This window comes from Heterocephalus glaber, unplaced genomic scaffold (assembly GCF_053883595.1).
Source record: "Heterocephalus glaber isolate CG9 unplaced genomic scaffold, H.glaber_assembly_v1.0 deba00001504, whole genome shotgun sequence".
NCBI lineage: Eukaryota > Metazoa > Chordata > Mammalia > Rodentia > Bathyergidae > Heterocephalus > Heterocephalus glaber.
In genome coordinates, this window is record NW_028258324.1 from 4,354,518 (window position 1) to 4,373,431 (window position 18,914).

Genomic DNA, 18,914 nt, shown 5'->3' on the forward strand with positions numbered 1-18,914 from the left:
ACACTGCCCCAGCCTGTGTATGGCCAGTCCCAGGAACAAGCAGGTGGGGTGGGCAGTGGGAGCCTTCAGAGAGGCTGGAAGTATGAAGGCTTCCCCAGTGCTGTTCCAGGAAGCCCTCCCCTCCCCTGGCTAGTCTCCGTATAAATTATTAAGGCTCATTTATGACGGGCCTGCCTAGGCCTGTGGCTTCTCTGCATAATTCATTGCTCTCCCAGAAGGGCCACATACTGGCACAGCCATTTCTTCCAGAAAACAAGAAGAAAGTGCAGAGAAGGAGTGGTCTAGACCTGGGCTAGACTCGATCTCTGTCACTCTCTCCCCAATGTAGCCCATCCAGAGCCTCTACCCTTTTCTCCATGGTGCTTTCTCCTGAACACTTAAAACATTGGTTCCTGGGGCCAGATTCCATAGCCTCTGTGCAAGTTAACCCACTCCTGTCTATGTCTCGATTTCCTATCTGTGGGGTAATGAAGTTGGGCCACAGAGGTAGTTTTCAAACTGCACTGGCAGCAGGATCATCCAAAATTCTATGTGCACCCTCAGTGTCCAGTTTAGCTCTGTGTTTTGATTTGATGAGAAAGTCCTAATACACAGAGACAGGCAGCCACAGACTATTAGTGCACAAAGGTGGTAGGAGAACCCTTTCCTGAGATCTGAGATAGAGCCAGCATCTCCCTGGTGGCCAAGCCTCATGAGTCTCTGAAGGGCCAGCAGAAAAGTGCCATTATTTGTGGATTTCCCAATAGTCTTGAGTTGGGACCCAGCAATAAGCAAGAGGAGCTCATGAACCACCTGAAGCCAGAGAGCAAAGCAGAGAATCCAGGCCAGGGCCACTGGGATAGGTATTCGCCTGGAGCCACCTGACTCCACCACTGACACAGACCGTGGGCATTTTAAGGTCTGTGCTACCTCATCTCTCCAGTACATTCCCCAGAGTCAGGCACGATAGGAATTTCACAAATGGGTAAGCTGAGGTTCTGCAAGATTAGCTCTCAGGAGGTGGGCACATGGCCACAGGCCCTGTGTGCCCAGCCAGGTGCTGTGTCAAAGAATCCACTTCCCAGCCAGTCTCAGGGGGTACAGAGTAGGATGACACACCTGTGGAGGTCACCAGGTAAGTCAAGGGGGAACCCAGGAGCTGCATCCTCTTGTTTCTGGCCTACACAGTAGCTGAAACCTGATTAGAGGTGTCAGGACAGACTCTGTCTACATTTCACTAACCACTCTGGTCAGACTCTGATTCACACATCCCCATCTCCCTTCCTACAGCTCCTCCCCGCCCGCCAGCATGAGTCAAATCCTCAGTGATCCACAAATAGCTGTCCTCTGTACATGTCCTCAACGTGGCTTTCTGCCTTGAGGGCCCCTCAGGGTCCTTAGTTCTCCCTCATAGAAGAGGCCTCTATGGAAGCCCAAAGGGGCCAGGTACTGAGAAGAAGCCAAGCTAAGACTTCAGAACCCAACCCATCAAGGCCAGCTTTTTCTCTGACATGGTCCTTCCTTTACCTGGCCAAGACACTTCTGCCAAGAAGCCTTCCTGAATCCCGGCCCCACATCCTTCTCAAAGCACAGTCCTCCCTACAATTTAACTAAATCTCACCTTAGGTTGGAGCTGTAGGGTGATTCCATCACCAGGTTTCCTGCAGAGGTTAGCTTTGAGCTTGGCAGAGAAGAGTCTCCTGAAAATACCTGGGGATAGATTTACCCCAAAGTCCCGCTATCCTACCCTCCAGTGGCTCCTGCCCTGACCACCTCTCCTTGCAGCAGGAGAGAGGCTGGAAGGTAGGGCTGGGAAAGAGCTCCAATTTCAGCAGGCAGCTGGGCTCCAGAGAAAGGAAATGATGCAGAGCACTACTATGTGCTGGGTGTTCTCTGTGTGATTTCCACTGAAATCACACAATACCCTTGGCCAGGTGCAACCCAAATCATGCTCACTTTACAAAGGACCCTTGAAGCTTGGGGAAATGGAGTAACTTGCCCAAGATCACACAGTCAGCCTGTGCTGAACCAGATTTGTACCTAGTGAAATCTGCCTCCTGACCCCTAGCCCTGTCCCACAGGCCATAGGCCTCCTACTTTCAAGGTGGACTCCAATGGCCAAACTTTAGAAAATAAGATGCAGGTAAGGGTTCCCCCTCATTTATGACTTTTCTCAACTTTGGGAAGGGAACTAACCTAACCCTACACAGAAACCCCATGGCCTCCTCAAGCAATGGGAATCTGGTTCCACTCCCTTATAACCTCTGCCAGGGAGCCTGGGCCAGGAAGGGAAAGAAGGCTCACTTCCTCTGAAATTTACTTTTCTGTGATGCCTGCTTCTCAGACTGAGCCCAACAAGGGTACTTCTGAATGCAAATGCTCACCCCTCTTAACACTGAGCCTGCTATGTGGGTGCTCTATGGTGAAGTGGGGAATCCTTAACAATCCAAATGCTCTCTACAGGCTGGGAGGGCAGCACACCCAAATCAAGGAAGGAGCTTCAAGCGCCATCTTAGTGGCCCTACCTCCTTCTGGCATCCCCAAGGCGAGGCCAGGCAGAGAAGAGCCACTCTGCTTGATGAGCCTGTGCTGTCCTTAGGGTGGCTGAACCAACAAGGCTCCTTACTGGAAAAATAGTTTGTAGGTGTTCTCAGCTTTCTGCAACTCACACCTAGCTCACTCACTCACTCATCCTCCATCTGGACAGTTTCTGAGTACCTACTGTGGGCACTGGGGAGGGATTCAGTGGTGAACAAGGCAGATGCAGGCCTGCCTTTGGCAGCTTGGAATTCAAGCAGAGCAGGCAGACATCTGATCCTGATCAGGGCTGATAAGTGCAGGGAAGAGAAGCCCAGCAAGCCTTGAGGGCCAAGCAGGGCAAGCAGCCTGACCTGGCTAGAAGCAAGCTGCTCCCTCAGCAAGGCCTTCAGAAGTGCAACTCTCAAGACACAGTGAGCATGCTGTGTGCTGGCTGGTAAGGGTGGTGAGTCCCCGGGGCACAAGCAGGGGTGGTAAACTTGGGGGTCACAGAGCAGGGCTGTCTGTTCAGGTCCCTGCACCCAGCCTGAGAAGGTACAACCTCTCAGAGACACACAGCCAGCTCAGACACACCACCAGGCTGGCACCTAGCTGTCAACTCAAATTTAATGTATCTAAAACCTGGTGGTCCCCAGACCTGCTGTTTCCTAGCCTCCTGTAGCTCAGCTGGCCACAACTTTGTCTTTCCAAATGTTCACCCCTCCTCTCAAATAAAGTTCACACCAAACCACTAGCATTTCTTACTAGCTCCATGGCCACCATGATTATTTTCCTCCTCGGACTCCCACTCAGAGTAATAGCCAGAAACACAGTGAGTGGCTCTCTGACCTCCTTTCCTGCCACTCCCCCTTCTCCCTTCTACTCTAACTATGTCCCCACCTCAGGGCCATAATTTATGCTGGCTATTCCTTCACTTAAAAGACTCTTCTTCCAGATACCCATGTGGCTCCTACTCTCCTCTCCTTCCAGGCTTTGCTCAATGTCTTTTTTTTTGTGATCCTCATTCTGTCTCTATTCACCCAGTTAAAATGCAACCTACCTCCAATTTACCCAGCCTCTTTTCCATAGCACCTTCCAACACTGCAAGTCCTCTGCATCTATTCCTTCCCTGGACTGCTGTGGAATGAGCTGGTGGAAGCCTCTAGAGATACTAGGACTTCCCTGGGCACAGACTATATGACCAAGCCCACAGAGCTGTCCACTTCCCCCATGCCCAGGGACAACGCATTCCAGGCCCTTGTGCCCCTGGGGGGCACCATTTACCCTTGAGCCACCCCTGCCATGGCTTTTACCCTGTGTTAATCAGCTCAGTTCATATGTTCTCAAGCTTAGTCCATGAGAAAGGCAATAAGACAGGCTGCCTCCTCATTTCTCAGATGAGAAAAGCAGGCTCAGAGTAGCTCCCCATCTTCTCTGCAGATTTTTCTGGTTGTTTTTTGTTTTTTGTTTTTTGGTACCAGGGATCAAACCCAGGACCTTGTGCTTGCCAGGCAGGCGGCAGAACCACTGAGCTAAATCCCTGGCCCCTTCTCTGTACATTTATTTAGCACAGGGTTCCTGACTGCTTACCTTGTCGAAAGTAGGGTTTAACCCATAACTTGTATTCTCCAGAGACTCTCCAGACAGGAACAAGCAGGGTCACACCTCGAAAGCTGGGCCCTCTCAGTGAAACGAAAGGGAACAGACTGGCAAGGAAGGGCTCTGTATTGCCAGAAGTGACTGCATTCAGTCATTCGTTCATGCTGCAGACACTAACCTGTGCTCATCACACCTGGGCCCTGCTGCAGAGCCTCCTGGCCTGGGCACCCCAACACTTTGCTTTGTGCTCTGGAACTTGTCACCTTATTCCCTGGGGTGGGGCAGCAGAGAGCACTGAGGCTTGGCTTGACTTATATGGAGCTTGGGGATATTATTGGCCCCCAGCTCTTCCTACTGATAGATAGGAACTCCACTTGTCAGGCCCTCCTGTTGCTACCCTGTCCGAGTACCCACAAGGGACTTGCCGCTTTCCTGGTATTTTCTGTTACTTTCTGGTAGTCAATCTTTTACCAATGCAAATCCCCACTGTGGGCTATGGGGGATCCACTGTTACAATAGAAGGGACTTTAAAAGACACCCCAGGGGCCTTACCTTTGGCTGCATCCCCAGGGGTGTGGCCAGGCAGAGAGGAGCCACCTTGCCTGACTACTATCACTAGAACATCTGCTGAGAACAGGGCCTGGTACACAGCAGGTGCTCAAGAAAAGCTGGCTGGGTTACTGAATGCCATCTTCATACCTACAGAATATGGGAAATAGGACCCCATTTTAAAGATGAGGTAACTGAGGCACAAAATGACTCATACAAGGTAACATATGGGCCTTTGTGATCCCCAGCTCCTTCCCTTCTCAGGCCCCTCCCTCGTGCAAGCTTTCTAGCACACAGCAGATATACACATTGAGGACAACAAAGCCCATAGCTCTGGGTCCCTCCAGATGGCTGCGTGAAGTCCCAAACCTTCTTCATTTTAGAGTAATGGCTTCCTCCATACGCTACCAATCTGGAAATCACCTGTGAAATATATTTCCTCCAGAACTGCCTCAGGAACCATGTAAATCACTTGGCTTAATGGCCTCTGGGATTGTTCCCCTCCACCCCCTCCCCAGCTGCTCTGTGCCAAGGAACTCCAGGTTATGGGCCACAAGGTGCCCAAGGCATCTTGGGTGCTAGAAGGCAGGGCCTAGAAGTGCCACAGTGTTGGGAAGCACATCTGTAAGAAGCGGGGAGGGTGCTTCTAGGAGCTTCAGAAACCTGGGCTGGATTGAGGTACAAGGCATGCCTCTTCCAGATCCTACCTCTGCCCTCTGTCTGCTCCCCAAAACAGGGGAAAGGGGAAAGTGGGTCCATATGATCTCCCCAGGGCCTCTCCAAACCTGACAGGGAAAGGCTGAAGGCCATGAGACTGGCCAGGGCAATGGGGAGCCTAGAGCAGGAGGTCTCAGCATCCCTCAGATACTGCTTAGAACACTGGCCACACATGGTTACTTATTCATCTTCATTTCCACATCTTTGTCACTGCCTATCTCCCCTACAGACTCTCAGCTCCCCAAATTCCACTCAAGGCCTAACACACAGCTAAGGTGTGAGGACTGGTGTGAGTAAGGAAGGGTCAGTCAAGAGGCAGGTCCTAAAAGATGGGAGGCCATGGAATGGTCAGCAGGGGAGGCAGGGCATCAGCAAACATCAATCAATGCAAAGGGATTGTCCAGAAGGAGGGGGCAACCTTTTCAGCAGGCCAGGAGATCTCCCTGGAAGGGGTTGGCCACTGGCCACATGCCAGGCATCTGGAAACAGCATGGCCAGGTATCACAAGTCAGTATTCCTCAGAGCCAGTACTTTAGGCTCTCCATCCCCCTTCTCTGGGTGTCAGCACCCAACTGTTGGGTAGAGTGTGGGGCTCCTGTATTAACCTTCCCATCTACCCCCTAAGGCCATAGTTCTCTATCTTGGTTCACCTGGAGGACTTCAGAAAAATGGTGATGTCTGGGCCCTGCCTCCACTTGATTAAATAATACTCTCAATGAATCCCTGGGTTCCCTCCCCAAGGCAACTCTGGAGACAACCTCTGGCAAGGGAGCCACAGAGGATGTGTGGTGTTGACCTTTTCACTCTGGCAGCAGCTATGCCAGCCCCATTCAGGACCCTGTTCCAAACCATGTAAAAGCCTGCTTCAGCTTACACAGCTGTGACCAACTCAGCCTTGTGGACAACTCAGCAGATCGTGGGCTACCTGCTCAGCAAACATTTACTGAGCACTTGGTAGGTCCTAGCCAGGAGCTCCAGCCAAGGACAATGGCCACTGTCCCCTTCTGTCCCAGGCACACAGTGTGAAAGAGGCATCACTGTGAACATCTGGCCAGGCAGTAAGGGCTTCTGCAGGACAAAAATGAAGTAGAGAGCCTTGAAGCAGCCTAGGAGCCCCTTACCTACACAGGGAATTAGGGGAGTTTCAGGGGATAGTGACTCCCAGCCAAGCACCAAGGGACAAGCAGAGATCAGTCAGACCACAGGTGGGTCCTTCTTGCAGGTGGCTGGGCCCCCTGTAACCCAACCAACTCTGCCCACCCTCCTCCATGTGCATAATAGGTGCCTTTAAGTCCCCATGGAAGGAGATAGTTGCTCCTTAGTGGGCACTCAGTCCTGAAGGAAGAGACCTGCTCATGTGCCCACTCTCCAGCCACTCCATACACCTATCAGAAGCAGTCTCTTGGGCTGTAGGCACCATAAGCAACAGCTTACAGGCAGAACAGAGACGACAGCTACACAGATGGGTGGCAGAAGCATCATCCCTTAGCTATAGGACATCACTCTGGAGAGTGTTGGGAATGATGAGGACACTGAAGCTCAGAGGAAGGTGCAGGAGGCTTGCCTAGACTCTCACAGGGAGCTGGACAGGGATGAGGTTAGGGTGAGATAGGAAGAGACTGGGACAGGGGGAGGCCCACGGCCCTGCTGCACAAACTCCTGGGGTTTCTGGGGGCAAACATTGGCCAAAGTCTACTTAAATAATCCAACACACTGCCTTCCTCCAAGATTCCCTGCCTGAGTAGGCAGGCAAGGCCAAGGGCATGAGGGGAATGGAGTGAGTGGTGAGGATAGAAAGGAGGGTGAAGATGGAGAGGTGGGGAATAGGGAATGAGTCTAGGCTGCCCTTCCCCTCTACTCTATGTGCACATGACAGGCAGTGCCACCAGCTCCCAGGGGGAGATTTGTAGAAAGCTTTGGAAGTAGCCCCAAATCAGACGTGTGTCCTGGTCTTGGAGGACTCAAAGATGGGACCAGTGGACAAGCTCCTCCCTTGGCCCCTAGATTGGCTCAGAGGGTCCCTTCCCCTCTTATGACAGGTAGGGAACAGTACCCAGAGGAGCATCTGAACCCAGGAGCAAGACAGAGCTCAGGATCTACTCCAAGATATAGCTGCTCTTAGCTGACCAACTCCTGGACACTGCCCAGCTCAGACCCAGGATTGGTGCAGGGAACAGAGCCCAGAGAGTAACAGGAAGGGTCAGGAATCAGGTCACAGTAATATGGCCACATTAGAGCATGGATCTTATCATATCCATCAGGGGAGCTGACCAATGACACCCCAGTCCTCCCTGTAATGTGCACACACAAACACTGCCCCACTATGCAGCCAACCCTGCAGCTGCACTCCCCTCAAGAAGTCTCATGAGGAACACCCAGAAAAGTGTGGGTCTTCCCCCTAGCCATACCCACGGTCATGTCCTCGGCTGTGGCCCCTTATGCCAGGTCAGCTGCACTGCTCCACAGCAGCAGGACATGGCCTGTTGTCAGTGTCCTCTTAACCCACTTGTCCTGCCTTGTCTTCAGACATTTGAACCAGTGGTTCCTGCTGCCCAGGACAGTCTGCCCTTGGGCCTGGCTGAGAAGGGGGTGGCCAAAATGATCTCCTTCAGGCCTCTGACTAATCAACTCAATTGGCATAGCACAGCAACTTGAAGCAGTGGGTGCTCCTTCCCCTGGGTTTGGGTCTAGGCTGTGCCTCGTTCATGGCAGTGTTCCCCTTTGGGCCTCAGTTTCTCCATCTGTAACACACAGGAGTTAAACTGGACCAATAGGACCAATAGTTCCCACTGACCCATACCATACCACAAGTGAAGGCAGGATCTACTGGGAAGGGGACTGGGAGCCAACAGCCTCTTCCTCCTAGTAACCTCATGTGTGTCTCAGGGACCAAGGGGTGCCACAGGCTCAGAGATAAAGCCAGCAGCCCCTGTGACAGTCCCTCCAAGGACTTCATCAGAGGGGGTAATCCTTACAGTAGGACATGTATGATGGAATGACTGGAGAGTGTGGGGACACTGAAGGGTCTTGTGGCCAGGGACTGCCTGGAGGAGCTAGGTTGTAGAAGAAAGGTTATGTGGGACAGTGATGAGTGCTCCGGTCCCAGTGCAGGGTGGGAATCCTGCCTCTAGTGCTGGCCATCTGTGAAATTTTAGCATCACTTAGCCTTGCTGAGTCTTGGTGTTTTTTTTTTGTCTGTGAAATGGGCACACAAATGGCCTGACTTTATTGGATAGCATGTGTGGAATACACCACCCAGAGCCCAGCCCTAAGTAATGATGTTTTGGATAAACAAAAGTATTTCCTTGTTTCTTCAAGCATGGCCACCGTCTCCCTCCCCTGTGACTCCTTTCCTGCTTTCTTCTCAGCCTCCATGCCCAACTTCAGGCCTCTTGTCTGACTCTATGGCAGATACTGTCTCCTCATACTCCATCACTCTCACCTTCTTGCTAACAAAACCCAAGTCTGCAGAATCTCTACCTCAAGCACCAAGGTGACCCCATCCTAAACTCAAGGGTAAATCCTGGTAGCCTAAGCCAATCACAGTGTACCTTCTCCACTGCCGGTGATTGGTTTAGAATGGACATGTGAACCAGTGCTAGCGAATGAAGTGTGAGCAAAATTAGGCTGGGGGCTTCTGGGCAAGGTTTTCTTCCCACTTAAAGAGAAACTCAGAGAAAACACCTCCCCCACGCCTAATGTCTGGGTCTGACATGATGCCTGGAGCTGTGGCAGCCATCTTGTTGTCATAAGGGAAGTCAGCCAAGGTCAAGAACCACATCTAAAGTGAGGCCAGCCAAGCAGAACACAGGAGAATTTGGTCCTCACTGACAGGCCAACACTCACCCATCTCTGGCTCCCTCTCAGGGGATAAAAGGTCTAACTGTGGGGAAAAACCTTCACATGGGGTTGTCAAGGTGTGCAGAGAAGAACCTCTCTTCCGTGCAGCCAAATATATTCTGCGTACTCAATTTTTGAGGGGGTGACAGTCAGCTTAATGCCTGCTCTTCGAGGGCTCCTATGACATGGCACAGAGCTGGGGGTGGGGTGCAGGGGTGCAGCACGGGGACAGGGTTGCAGGAGAGGCCCACAGGGGTGAGGACTAGTGGTGGCCATGCTCAGGAAGCCTCTCTGTCCTACTAGTCAGGCTGAACAGCTCAGTCTAGTAGAGACCTGGTGAATGAAGGGCAGAAGTGGGGAGGCCAGAGAGCCTACCAGGACCTGCAAGTGGCTCAGCCTGGCTAGAGGCAGGATATTCCCAGGGCCAGTGGCCATAGGCCAGGATGTCCCAGGCAGGGGATTGAATGTGGGGCAGGTACTGCCCACAGAAGGTTTCTGGGGTACAAGGTCACAGCTGACTCTTAATGGGAGACACTACACAATGGGTTGGGCAAAGAGAGAGGGAAAGACTAACTGGCCTTAGCTCATAGAGAAAAGGAGAAATATCCATTGGTGAAGGTCCTCAGCACACAAGGCAGTTTTCTGCTGGCACCCTCTCATTTCTAACAAATGAAGCTAGGGTCAGGGCTGGAGTGGGTTGTTTTGCTATTTGTTTGCTGGAAATGGTGGTGGCACATGCCTGACCTTTAAGGCTTCAAATGCAGCATTTCAGGCGGCGCCAGAGAGAGGAGAACATGGGCTGCAGAAGGAAGTTATCAAGACTAAAATGCCACATCAAGCTAGAAACTCAAGGCAGAACAGGGGTCCCTGCTTGTCTCAGAAACACACCAGCCAATCTGTGCCCACCCTGCCGGATGACAAGATCCTTCCCAAGGGATCTCAGAAAGCTTTGATGACTCTGAAAAAGCAGAGGGACAAGGACATGACCCTAAGAAACCCCAGGAGTTGGGGGCTCATACACTGAGATACTACTGCTCTGCAGGTTTTCCCAGGGAAACCTCAACTTGCCCCCTTCCCTTGTGCTTGGATATTTTTATTTAAGAGAAATAATTGTATGTCATATGTGAGGGAGGCCAAATAGGGGATCACCCTCCAAGCAGTGTGTACTGAGCTCTAGGGCTAGGGTCTGGGCTCTGCTCACACAGTGTGGGCAGCCACATAAGTGTGGGGCCTCTGTTGCCCTGTCTATGTGATGAGGGCATTTGGGCCCCAGGATTTTCTGTGACTGTGATACGATTTTCTCTATACAAACCCCTTACTGCCCAAGGAGATGGTTCTGCCCAGGTTTCCTGCTCCTGCAAGAACCACTCTTAGCCTATGGGCCCCTAAGCCCACTGCCACTTCTACCCTCCCTTTACAGAAGCCCCTACCCTAAATGCCCAGGACCTTGGGACTATTCCCACATTGGTGACACTCTCTCAGATATCAGAGTCCATCAACCAGGACCTGCACAGCCTGAGGGGTCAGCCCAACACAGGGCACCCAGACACCTGTGTTCATGAAAACTCAGGACAATAATGCTTTCTTTTCTTTTCTTTTTGCTACCTGGGATTGAACTCAGGACCTTGCACTTATGAGGCAGGTGTGGTGCCACTGAGCTAAATCCCTGGCCCCAAAAATGCATTCTTGAAAGGAAGCAGCCTCCTTGGAGATGGTATAAATAGAGGAACAAGCAGGGATCACTAAGCAGAAATCTTGGACACTCTAAATCATGCCTGCTGACTATACAGATGTCTTGCAGGGGAAAGGACCCCAAGCCCACTGTAGATGCTCCAAGGGCTGTCATTCTCCTGCCCTTCAGCATGTACATGAGAGGTACCCACTCTGAGAAGGGCACCCATCAGCCCAAGGTCATACAGCAAGGCTCCTCCACTCGGCCTGAGCCCTGACCTTGAGGCTCATGCTTCAGCCTTTCTACCCAAAAGACTTTGTAAAGATGCTTCACTTCACAAAGGACTCAGAGCTTCTCTGAGTTCCAAGTCTTCCTGCAAATCTAAATGCCATTCAATTTGCAAACATTTAAATGATAAGGACACAACCTCTGTGTTTCCTTTGCAGGCTGTCATTGCGCCAGTTGGTAGATGATCAAACTTTGTAGCTCAGCCTTAACTCAGGCAGTTCCTAACATAAAAGTTTGCAAAACACAGGTCTTAACAACCAGGAGGCTTTATTTACCACTGCTAGCATTTGCCCAGCAAGCCCTGGCATTAACATCAAAGGCAGGTGCAGAAGGTGGCACTGTAAGCACGCTCTGGCTGCAGAGATAAACTATCATATGCTTGCACTACATATGCATGCACAATAAACCAGCACATGCCCACATTCAAATTCACATGCACACGTGCACATGTGTGTACACATGAGCATGAGTGTAAATACATACTACACATATGCATGCAATGTGTTAGCACACACACATGCACACCTATTCCTATAGTATACAAGTGTGGCGTTTCCTCTAAGACCCTGTCAGTGCCCATAAGCCCTCCTCACACACTCCCTGGGGCCAGGTCGCTCCTCATGACCTGTCACATCCCAACCCTATGAAGTAGCCAAAGCGTGATTTTACAGATAAGGCTCCAAGCCCCAGAGAGGCTGGGAAAGTTCCCAAGGTCATGTAGTAATGCAGCTGATGGGAGGTGTGGCAGAGTATCAGTGCCCACCAAGAGGGTCTCACTTAGAGAGAAACAGCCAGCTGGGAAGAAAGCCATCAAGGTGGAAGCAAGGGGCCCAGACTCTAAAAGGGTTCTGAAGAGACAGGAAGAGGGGGTGACTTCTCACCGTTCTCACTCTATCCTTTCCCTTTTGTTTAATGACTATCATTTCCAAGGTGGGGAGAGATGGTTAATGACCAGTGCGAAAGATTTCTTGTTCCCCTCCCTCTCTGCTTAACAAGTAGGCTAATCCGAGCTCAAAGTGGGTCAGTCTGAAAAGCAGCTTCAAGGCACCCAGAGTATAGCCAGCGTATACCCTTATAGGAAGCCAGGCACCCTCACACCTGGAGAGTAAGGTCAGGCCTCACCCTACTTGAGCAGAGTGCAGAAGACCTTCCTTCTCAGAGACCTACAATGCCAGAGTCAGAGGACCCCAGAAACAGGAAACTAGGCCCAGGGGAGGGTGAGTTCTGCCCAAGGTCACCAACCCAACTATCCAGCTGAGAAGGCTGGGTTGTGCTTGCCCTTGACAGAGCCCCCTGATCCAAAGTGGGAGCCCTCAGGGCCTCTATGTGCAGAGCCCTCCCACTTAATCCCAGCTAGGCAAGGTTTCCTAGTCTGTGAGGCCTCACATCATCACCAGGCTCAGCATCAGCACTAGCATCTAGTCAATGACTTGGGGCAGGGAGGCCAGACTAGATCAGATCCAAAAAGAAAGTCTCATAGGGCCAAGATGAAGTGACCCAGGCCAGGAGTGGGGACAGCAAGCCAACGGCCTACCACAGTGACAGGGCAGGGCTTGCCCATATAAGGTTAGGCTCAGATTGTGTAAACTTGAAAGACAGAACACTTGACTCCTTTAGGGAGCCCCAGGAGACTGCTGTGGGGACTCCACAAACCCCTAGGGGAATCTCAGTCTCTGTAGTCACCTGTATTGACCTCCCCTCCTCTCCCTTGACATAGCAGCACAGGTGGCTCTTCAGGTTACACAGGACAAGAAAGGAAGAGAAAAGAAAAAAAGCAAAAACTACATATACCCTTCCCTCTGGGAATACGAATATTGATTCTGTAGCTTCTTGTTTAGATAGCAGGCACCAAGAAAAAATAAATCTGACATGAAGACCATCTCCCCAGTCAGCTGGGGGCTGGAGCCAGTGGTGAGATAAAGCCCCTCCTTGCAGTGACTACAGAGCAAGCTCAAAGGCAAAGAAAAGACCACTCCCACCTAGCCAGCAACACTACCCCACCAACAGGGTCTAGGCCTGCCTGCTAGAATCTTTTTTTTTTGTTTTGGTCCCGGGGATCAAAATCGGGTCCTTGCGCTTGTGCAGCAGGTGGCGAAACCACTGAGCTAAATCCCCAGCCCTGCCTGCTGGACTCTTAAACCAGCTGCCCTATAAATAGCAAAGAGCCCTCAAGAACCCTGGCTCACCCCCCACTTCCCAAGCAACCCCACCTGTCCTGTCCAAACCACACCAACCCTCAAGCACCTAGAAGGTCTAAGTTGGTTGAAGTTCCTGGGCCTGGCAAAACTGCAGACAGGATCCAGCTCCATATTTTCAAAATCAGACCCAGAAACCTATTCCATGACCTTTTGTTCCAGCATCATACTGGAATCTGGAGATAGAGGCCTCCTCCACTCTTCCATGGTTCAGTGCCTTGCCTAGCAGGCCTGACCCATGGTTAATGCCTTGGTAGAGAGACAACTCTGGGCTGGGGGTGCTCCATGAGGAGCCCTAGGGCTGGTGGGGCAGTTGAAGGACAGCCCGTGGTACTGCCTCAGAGCCAAAGGAGGAATAGGGAACAGAATGGGAAAGGTTACAGTGGGGAGGTTTGTTTGGGCCCCAGTGACCACCTCCCACATCTTAGGCTTCTTCATTTTCCTCCAAACACTTAATACTCAGATTTCTAGGCTGCCACACACACATATTCCTTCCTGGGCCCACTGCCCAGATGTCCCCAGCCCCCTGGCAGGGCAGCTACATGTCTGACAGAAGAATCCTCTCCCAGTCCTTCTTCCCATAGTTGTGGGCTTGGGAGAGGTCCTTTTATCTTCCTGAGTCTCAGTCTGCTTATCTGTGAGATGAGCACATTCAGGGGTTCTGAGCTCAAGGCAGTAACATGGGTAAGTGGCCTGGCCTGGGCTCAGTGACAGGAGGCCATCACTAGCCCAGCAATGTCCCTCACCACATTAAGCTGGGCTGTGGTGAGGGAGGGAGCAAAGAGGGGGCCAGCAACTGTCTTCAAGGAGCTGGTATTTTGTGGGGCTAGAAATAGCCTGAGCAGGTGATACACCCAGAGCTGGGAGCAGAGAGGCCTTCAAAAGATGTGTGTAAAAGAAAAGCAGGCACCAGTGATGGGCAGTGGCACACAGCAAGGAGACAAAAATGCATTTAGCTTGTGGGAGTGTTGAAAGGAGACTGGCAACAAGGGCCTGTGGCTATGGCATCTGGGCTTGACACTAACGTGAATGGTGGCTGTCCCGGTGTTCAAGGGAGCCCTCTCTGCACACCAGAGGCTACCCCTCCTCCATTAATTCTTCCCACCAACCTTTTAAGATGACTCTTGTATCTCACTTGGGGAAACTAAGCCAAGGTCATTCCAATGGAGAGGGTCAGTTCCAGAAGCCAAAATTTGAGCACACAAAGTTTACACCTGACACTCTGCATGTCCCCAAGCTGCCACCTCCCAGGAGCTGGCAGTGTCTACCTGTACACATCTGAGGTGCAAAGAGCTGGTGGTGCCTACCTGCACCCTGGCAGAGGACAGAAGGAACACTGGTTGCAGAAGGACTCACTCCACTGTAGAGCCAGCTTCACTCTGGAGTCAGTCTCTCCTTGGGGACATGAATGTGACAAGGAATCTGGAGTGAGATACCCTCAAACTATTAGGGGTCTCATCTTAAAATGGGCTTCCTCCCTTCTCAGAAATGAGCCTAACATAGCTAGCCAGGAGGAGGTGCCCACTAAAAGTGGGGCAGCAACTAAGGGTCTCCTCAAAAAATCCTCAAAGCCAGGAGGGATATGAGCACCTAGAAGCACTGCATTCCTGTGGTGGCAGCAGCAGGCCGAGAAGCCTCCCCTCCCTTCTGTAAAAGCTGAGGCAGGTTGTTGGGAAGACGGGGGACCCAGATGTAGAATGTCATCATCTCCCTCCAACAGGGAGTGCCATGGGGAGGTGGAGAAAGGGGCTTGAAAGCCCAGACGGACACATGTCATCATCCACCATTAACCATAGCTAGACTGACGTATGCCCCGTCATGGGCCCTGCTCCTTGTGTGTCTACTTGGGAAGGAGCATGTATGCATCCTGGCCATCATTAATTTGCCCCTCACTGCTCCCCACTACCCCCAGAGGAAGGGAGGCACTGGCCTACTTCACTACTGGAATGGCCAGGTGGGCAGCTCAGCCCATGCTACATCCTGTATTCAGCCAGGACTCCAAAGAATAGGGGTCAGAGAAGCCCAGGGACATCAGAGAACAGGGAGAGCCAACAGAGAGGAGAAAGTGGCAGGTAGAGCAGGGTGGACACAGATTGATGAGAAGAACAGACAAGGTGCTGGGACAAAAGAGATGACAGGCTTAAAGAAGAGGGGGCAGGAGAGGGAAAGACACAGGGTGGAGAGCAGGAGAGGGTGGTCTCTTTCACAGCATCACCCGGCCTGAGCACTGGGTAGGCAGATCTGCAAACAGGAGGAAGCAGGTAGAATGAAGTATGCTCTGACTTAGTCCTTTCCCAACACACGAGTGCACACACACACAGATACACACCACACATACATGGCCTCCTCTGTGTTTGAAACACTGACCCAGGAGGGGTGAGGGAAACCCTCTCCCTAAAACCAAAGTCCTGTCCTTCCTCCAGCAGGAACTCCTCTGCCCTTCTCAATCTGGGCACTTCATTGGTCTATTTCACCTGGTGGGCAGAGAGCCATGCTTCCAGAGCGATTCAGAAATAACAGCCACCAAACCCCGAACCTGCACTTGCTTAAAATCCAGCCACTCGCACAGCAGGCCCATGCATGATGACAGACACTAATAAGGAAATTACTTGGCCATCAGGGCCCCTCCCCACTGAGGGGTGATTACCCCAGTGCTATGGGGGTGAGGGTCCTGCTTTTCACCTTAGAAAGCCACCTGTATCAGTGTGATCCTGGCCTGGCCATACTGATCCAGGAGACAGTTCAGGGAGAACACCCCCAACCCTGAGCAGTTCCACAGAGCCCTCTGGCCCCAGTGTCAGCCTCAGCCTTTTATGTCAGTTCAACCAGCTGTGGTCATGAAGAGGGAACCTCAAGATTCCCTCCCCTTCCTTTCTCTAAGGATCAATAAGCATCCGCATCTGTGAGTGCAGGACAGCTGAAGGGTTTTGGCTCTCACCGCAAATCCTCTGCGATGTCATACCATTGGTCACCTCCCCAGGACCCTCAGAGCTCCACAGCCCCCACCCCATCCCCCACTCCCAGTCCCTAATTATGGTTTGCAAGACATGTCCCAAACCCTCGAATAAGCTCCAACTATATCAGCAAGAGAAGAGCGTCCAGCTGTAAATATGCTGCTGCTGTCACACCCGCCTCACCAGCTTCAGGCTGAGAACAGAGGGACAGGTGTCCACCCTGGTCAGGATCTGACATTGGCCTTCTAGGGGAGACTCATGCAGGTCCAGCAGCCATGTGAACAACTGCAGGTTGCAATGAAGGGGACTGAGATCAGAAAGGGACGTCTACCTAAACCTTCACTCAAGGAGCTCTGAAACAGCTAGGAAAAAAATAACTGTGGCTTGTGCTTGACTTTGAAAAAAAGAACAACAAAAAAATAGTGCTTTTGCTCTTGTTTAAACACTGTGGTTTAAGTCCATTTTCATCACAGCAAATGAGAGACAATAATGCGACCACTAGCCCTGAACTTCCATACGATTCTCTTCTCCCTGAAAACCCCTCACATACACACACAAAAAATCCAGACGGTTGATAGAGGACACGTCCGTGCGGCACCTGTAATTTGCCAACTGATCACCCGCCAGAGCAAAACCAGGCTGTGCAAGGAGAGAGATGACAAGACGGAGACAGACTCAGAGCAGTACCTCTCCCGAGTTTTGTTTTTTTCCTCATCTGGGAGAGTGTACAAGCTGGAGTCCACCGGTTCAGTGGCAGAACCAGGGGCTCTTACCCTTGGGTAGAACTGCTCTAATGACGCAGCCATCTGCTCCCCCTCTGAACCCAGCCTCTTCCCCTTGGCCACAGCAGCCCCAGTCCTCAAGCCCCAAACCCTAGGCCAGGACACCAATAACAGAGTACAGGGACGGGTGGCTCCTCAGACCCAGAGACAGAAAGCAGAGGCAGGGTGGTCACCATGCCCCCAAGGGGTGTCGGCACTGACATATAGTTGGGGCATAGTATCAGAAAACAGATACTATCCCAAGGGGCACATGCATTGAATACCCACTCCTAGGCCGGACACAGCTGGGTGAGTTTGCAGGCTCCTGAGGAGGGTGAGGAGGCTTGGAAGGACCATAAGCACCAGCAGAAGCTGGCAGAGCCGGAGATGCTATTACCCTGGTGGCAGTGGGAGCAGCAGCAGAAGCTGGCAGGGGTCCTCCCCACCATTCACCTCTGTCACGACCCCAAGCTCCTTCACTTCCCAATTGGGCTTTTTGAGGGACCCTTGAGGGGGTGGCCAAGAACTGGTAACACTGATCATAGCAAGGTGTTCACATCCTCTGCATCCAGCCCCCCTCAAAAGAAAAAGGCCCCAAAAGATAGGTGTGGAGGTGTCCCCCACCTTTGACTTTAAAGCGTCAGGTTTCCACCAGGGAGAAAACGTGAGGCTGATGCACGCCTCCAACTCTGCTGGGCAGGGGTCGCTCGCCGTCCCTTCACCCAAGTACTGGCCTCCAGCTCACCCGGACAGCAGCACAGTAACCAGCTGGCAGACTCGGACCCTGGTCCCAACCTGGGGCTTGGAGATCTTGCCCTGCCCCCTTTGGGGTGCTGGGGGGGGGCACCGCGGGGAAGTTTCGCGACGCAGCCAGAAGCGCCAGGACAGCTACTGAGAGCCTGGGGATTGGGGCCGCCATCCCCGGGCGCAGTGTGCCCGGGACAGGGCGCCCCCGCCCAGGAGCAGACTGAGGGGCTAAGGGGCGCGCGGGACTCCGCGGGGTCCCGGGGCCGGCCGAGACCACTTACGTGTGCTGCTGGGGGAAGCTGTAGGCGGAGGCGCCCGAAGCGGCGAGCAGCGGGAGCAGTAGCAACAGCGGACGCATGGGCCCAGCCGCCGGGCGCCGGGGGCCGGGGCCGGGGCCGGGCCGGGGGCGCGCGGTCCGCGCCGAGCCGGGCCGAGAGGCGCCGCAGGTCCTAGCCGGCACCGCCATGTTTCCATTCAAGACGCGGCGCCGCGGGGAGGGGGGGTGCGGCGAGCCAAGGGGGCGCGGGCGGCGGGGTGCGGGCGAAGAGCCGGCCTGTGCTCCGCCGCCGCCTGCTCCACGCGGGGCCTCCGGGGCTGCACCGGCCGCAGCGCCTCTGCGGGCTGCGCGTTACGATGTCCCCGTCGCGCTCGCTCCTAGCGCTCTGAGCGCCCGGTCCGGGACCTGCGCTCAAATAGCGGCCGCAGCCAACCTGCCGACACCGCCCTCCCTTCTCCTTACTTCCCCACTCCCTCCCTGGCCGGCCCGCCCCCGCGCGCCCCCGCCGCGGCCACGCGCCCGCCTATGCCCGCGCGCCCTCGTCCCGGCGCAGCCCCGAGACTGCCCTACTGGCCCGCGCAACCGAGTGGAGTCTGGGCGCGCGCGTCCTGCGCCCGGGCAGCGGCTCGAGAGCCCAGGGTGCGGCTCTGCCCCCACATCTCAGACCCAGGGGTTCCTCTTGGCCTCACTCGCCGAAAAGAACCTCCCTCCCGAGAACCCTAGGCAGGTGTGTGTGTGTGACCCTTCTGGTGGCTCGACCTTCAACAGGCTTATGGCCTGGAGTCACAGGTTTAATGATGGAATGGCAGGCTTCAGCAG

General features: G+C 53.2%; 1 protein-coding gene across 7 annotated transcripts in view; it reads right to left on the bottom strand.

The window, feature by feature from the left end:
- The window catches only part of Cacna2d2 (calcium voltage-gated channel auxiliary subunit alpha2delta 2), a 135,008-nt gene extending 116,435 nt beyond the window's left edge, over positions 1 to 18,573 (bottom strand). For 3 of the 7 annotated variants that reach the window (XM_087186106.1, XM_087186105.1, XM_087186104.1), the window contains exon 1: positions 18,100 to 18,573. In XM_087186106.1, the coding sequence (XP_087042232.1) occupies positions 18,100 to 18,284 (185 nt within the window). In that variant the 5' untranslated portion in view covers positions 18,285 to 18,573. The remainder of the gene's footprint in view (positions 1 to 18,099) is intronic. The other 4 variants (XM_004834135.3, XM_004834133.3, XM_004834134.3 and 1 more) reach the window with 2 other exon arrangements.
- Between the last annotated feature and the right edge of the window lie 341 nt (positions 18,574 to 18,914).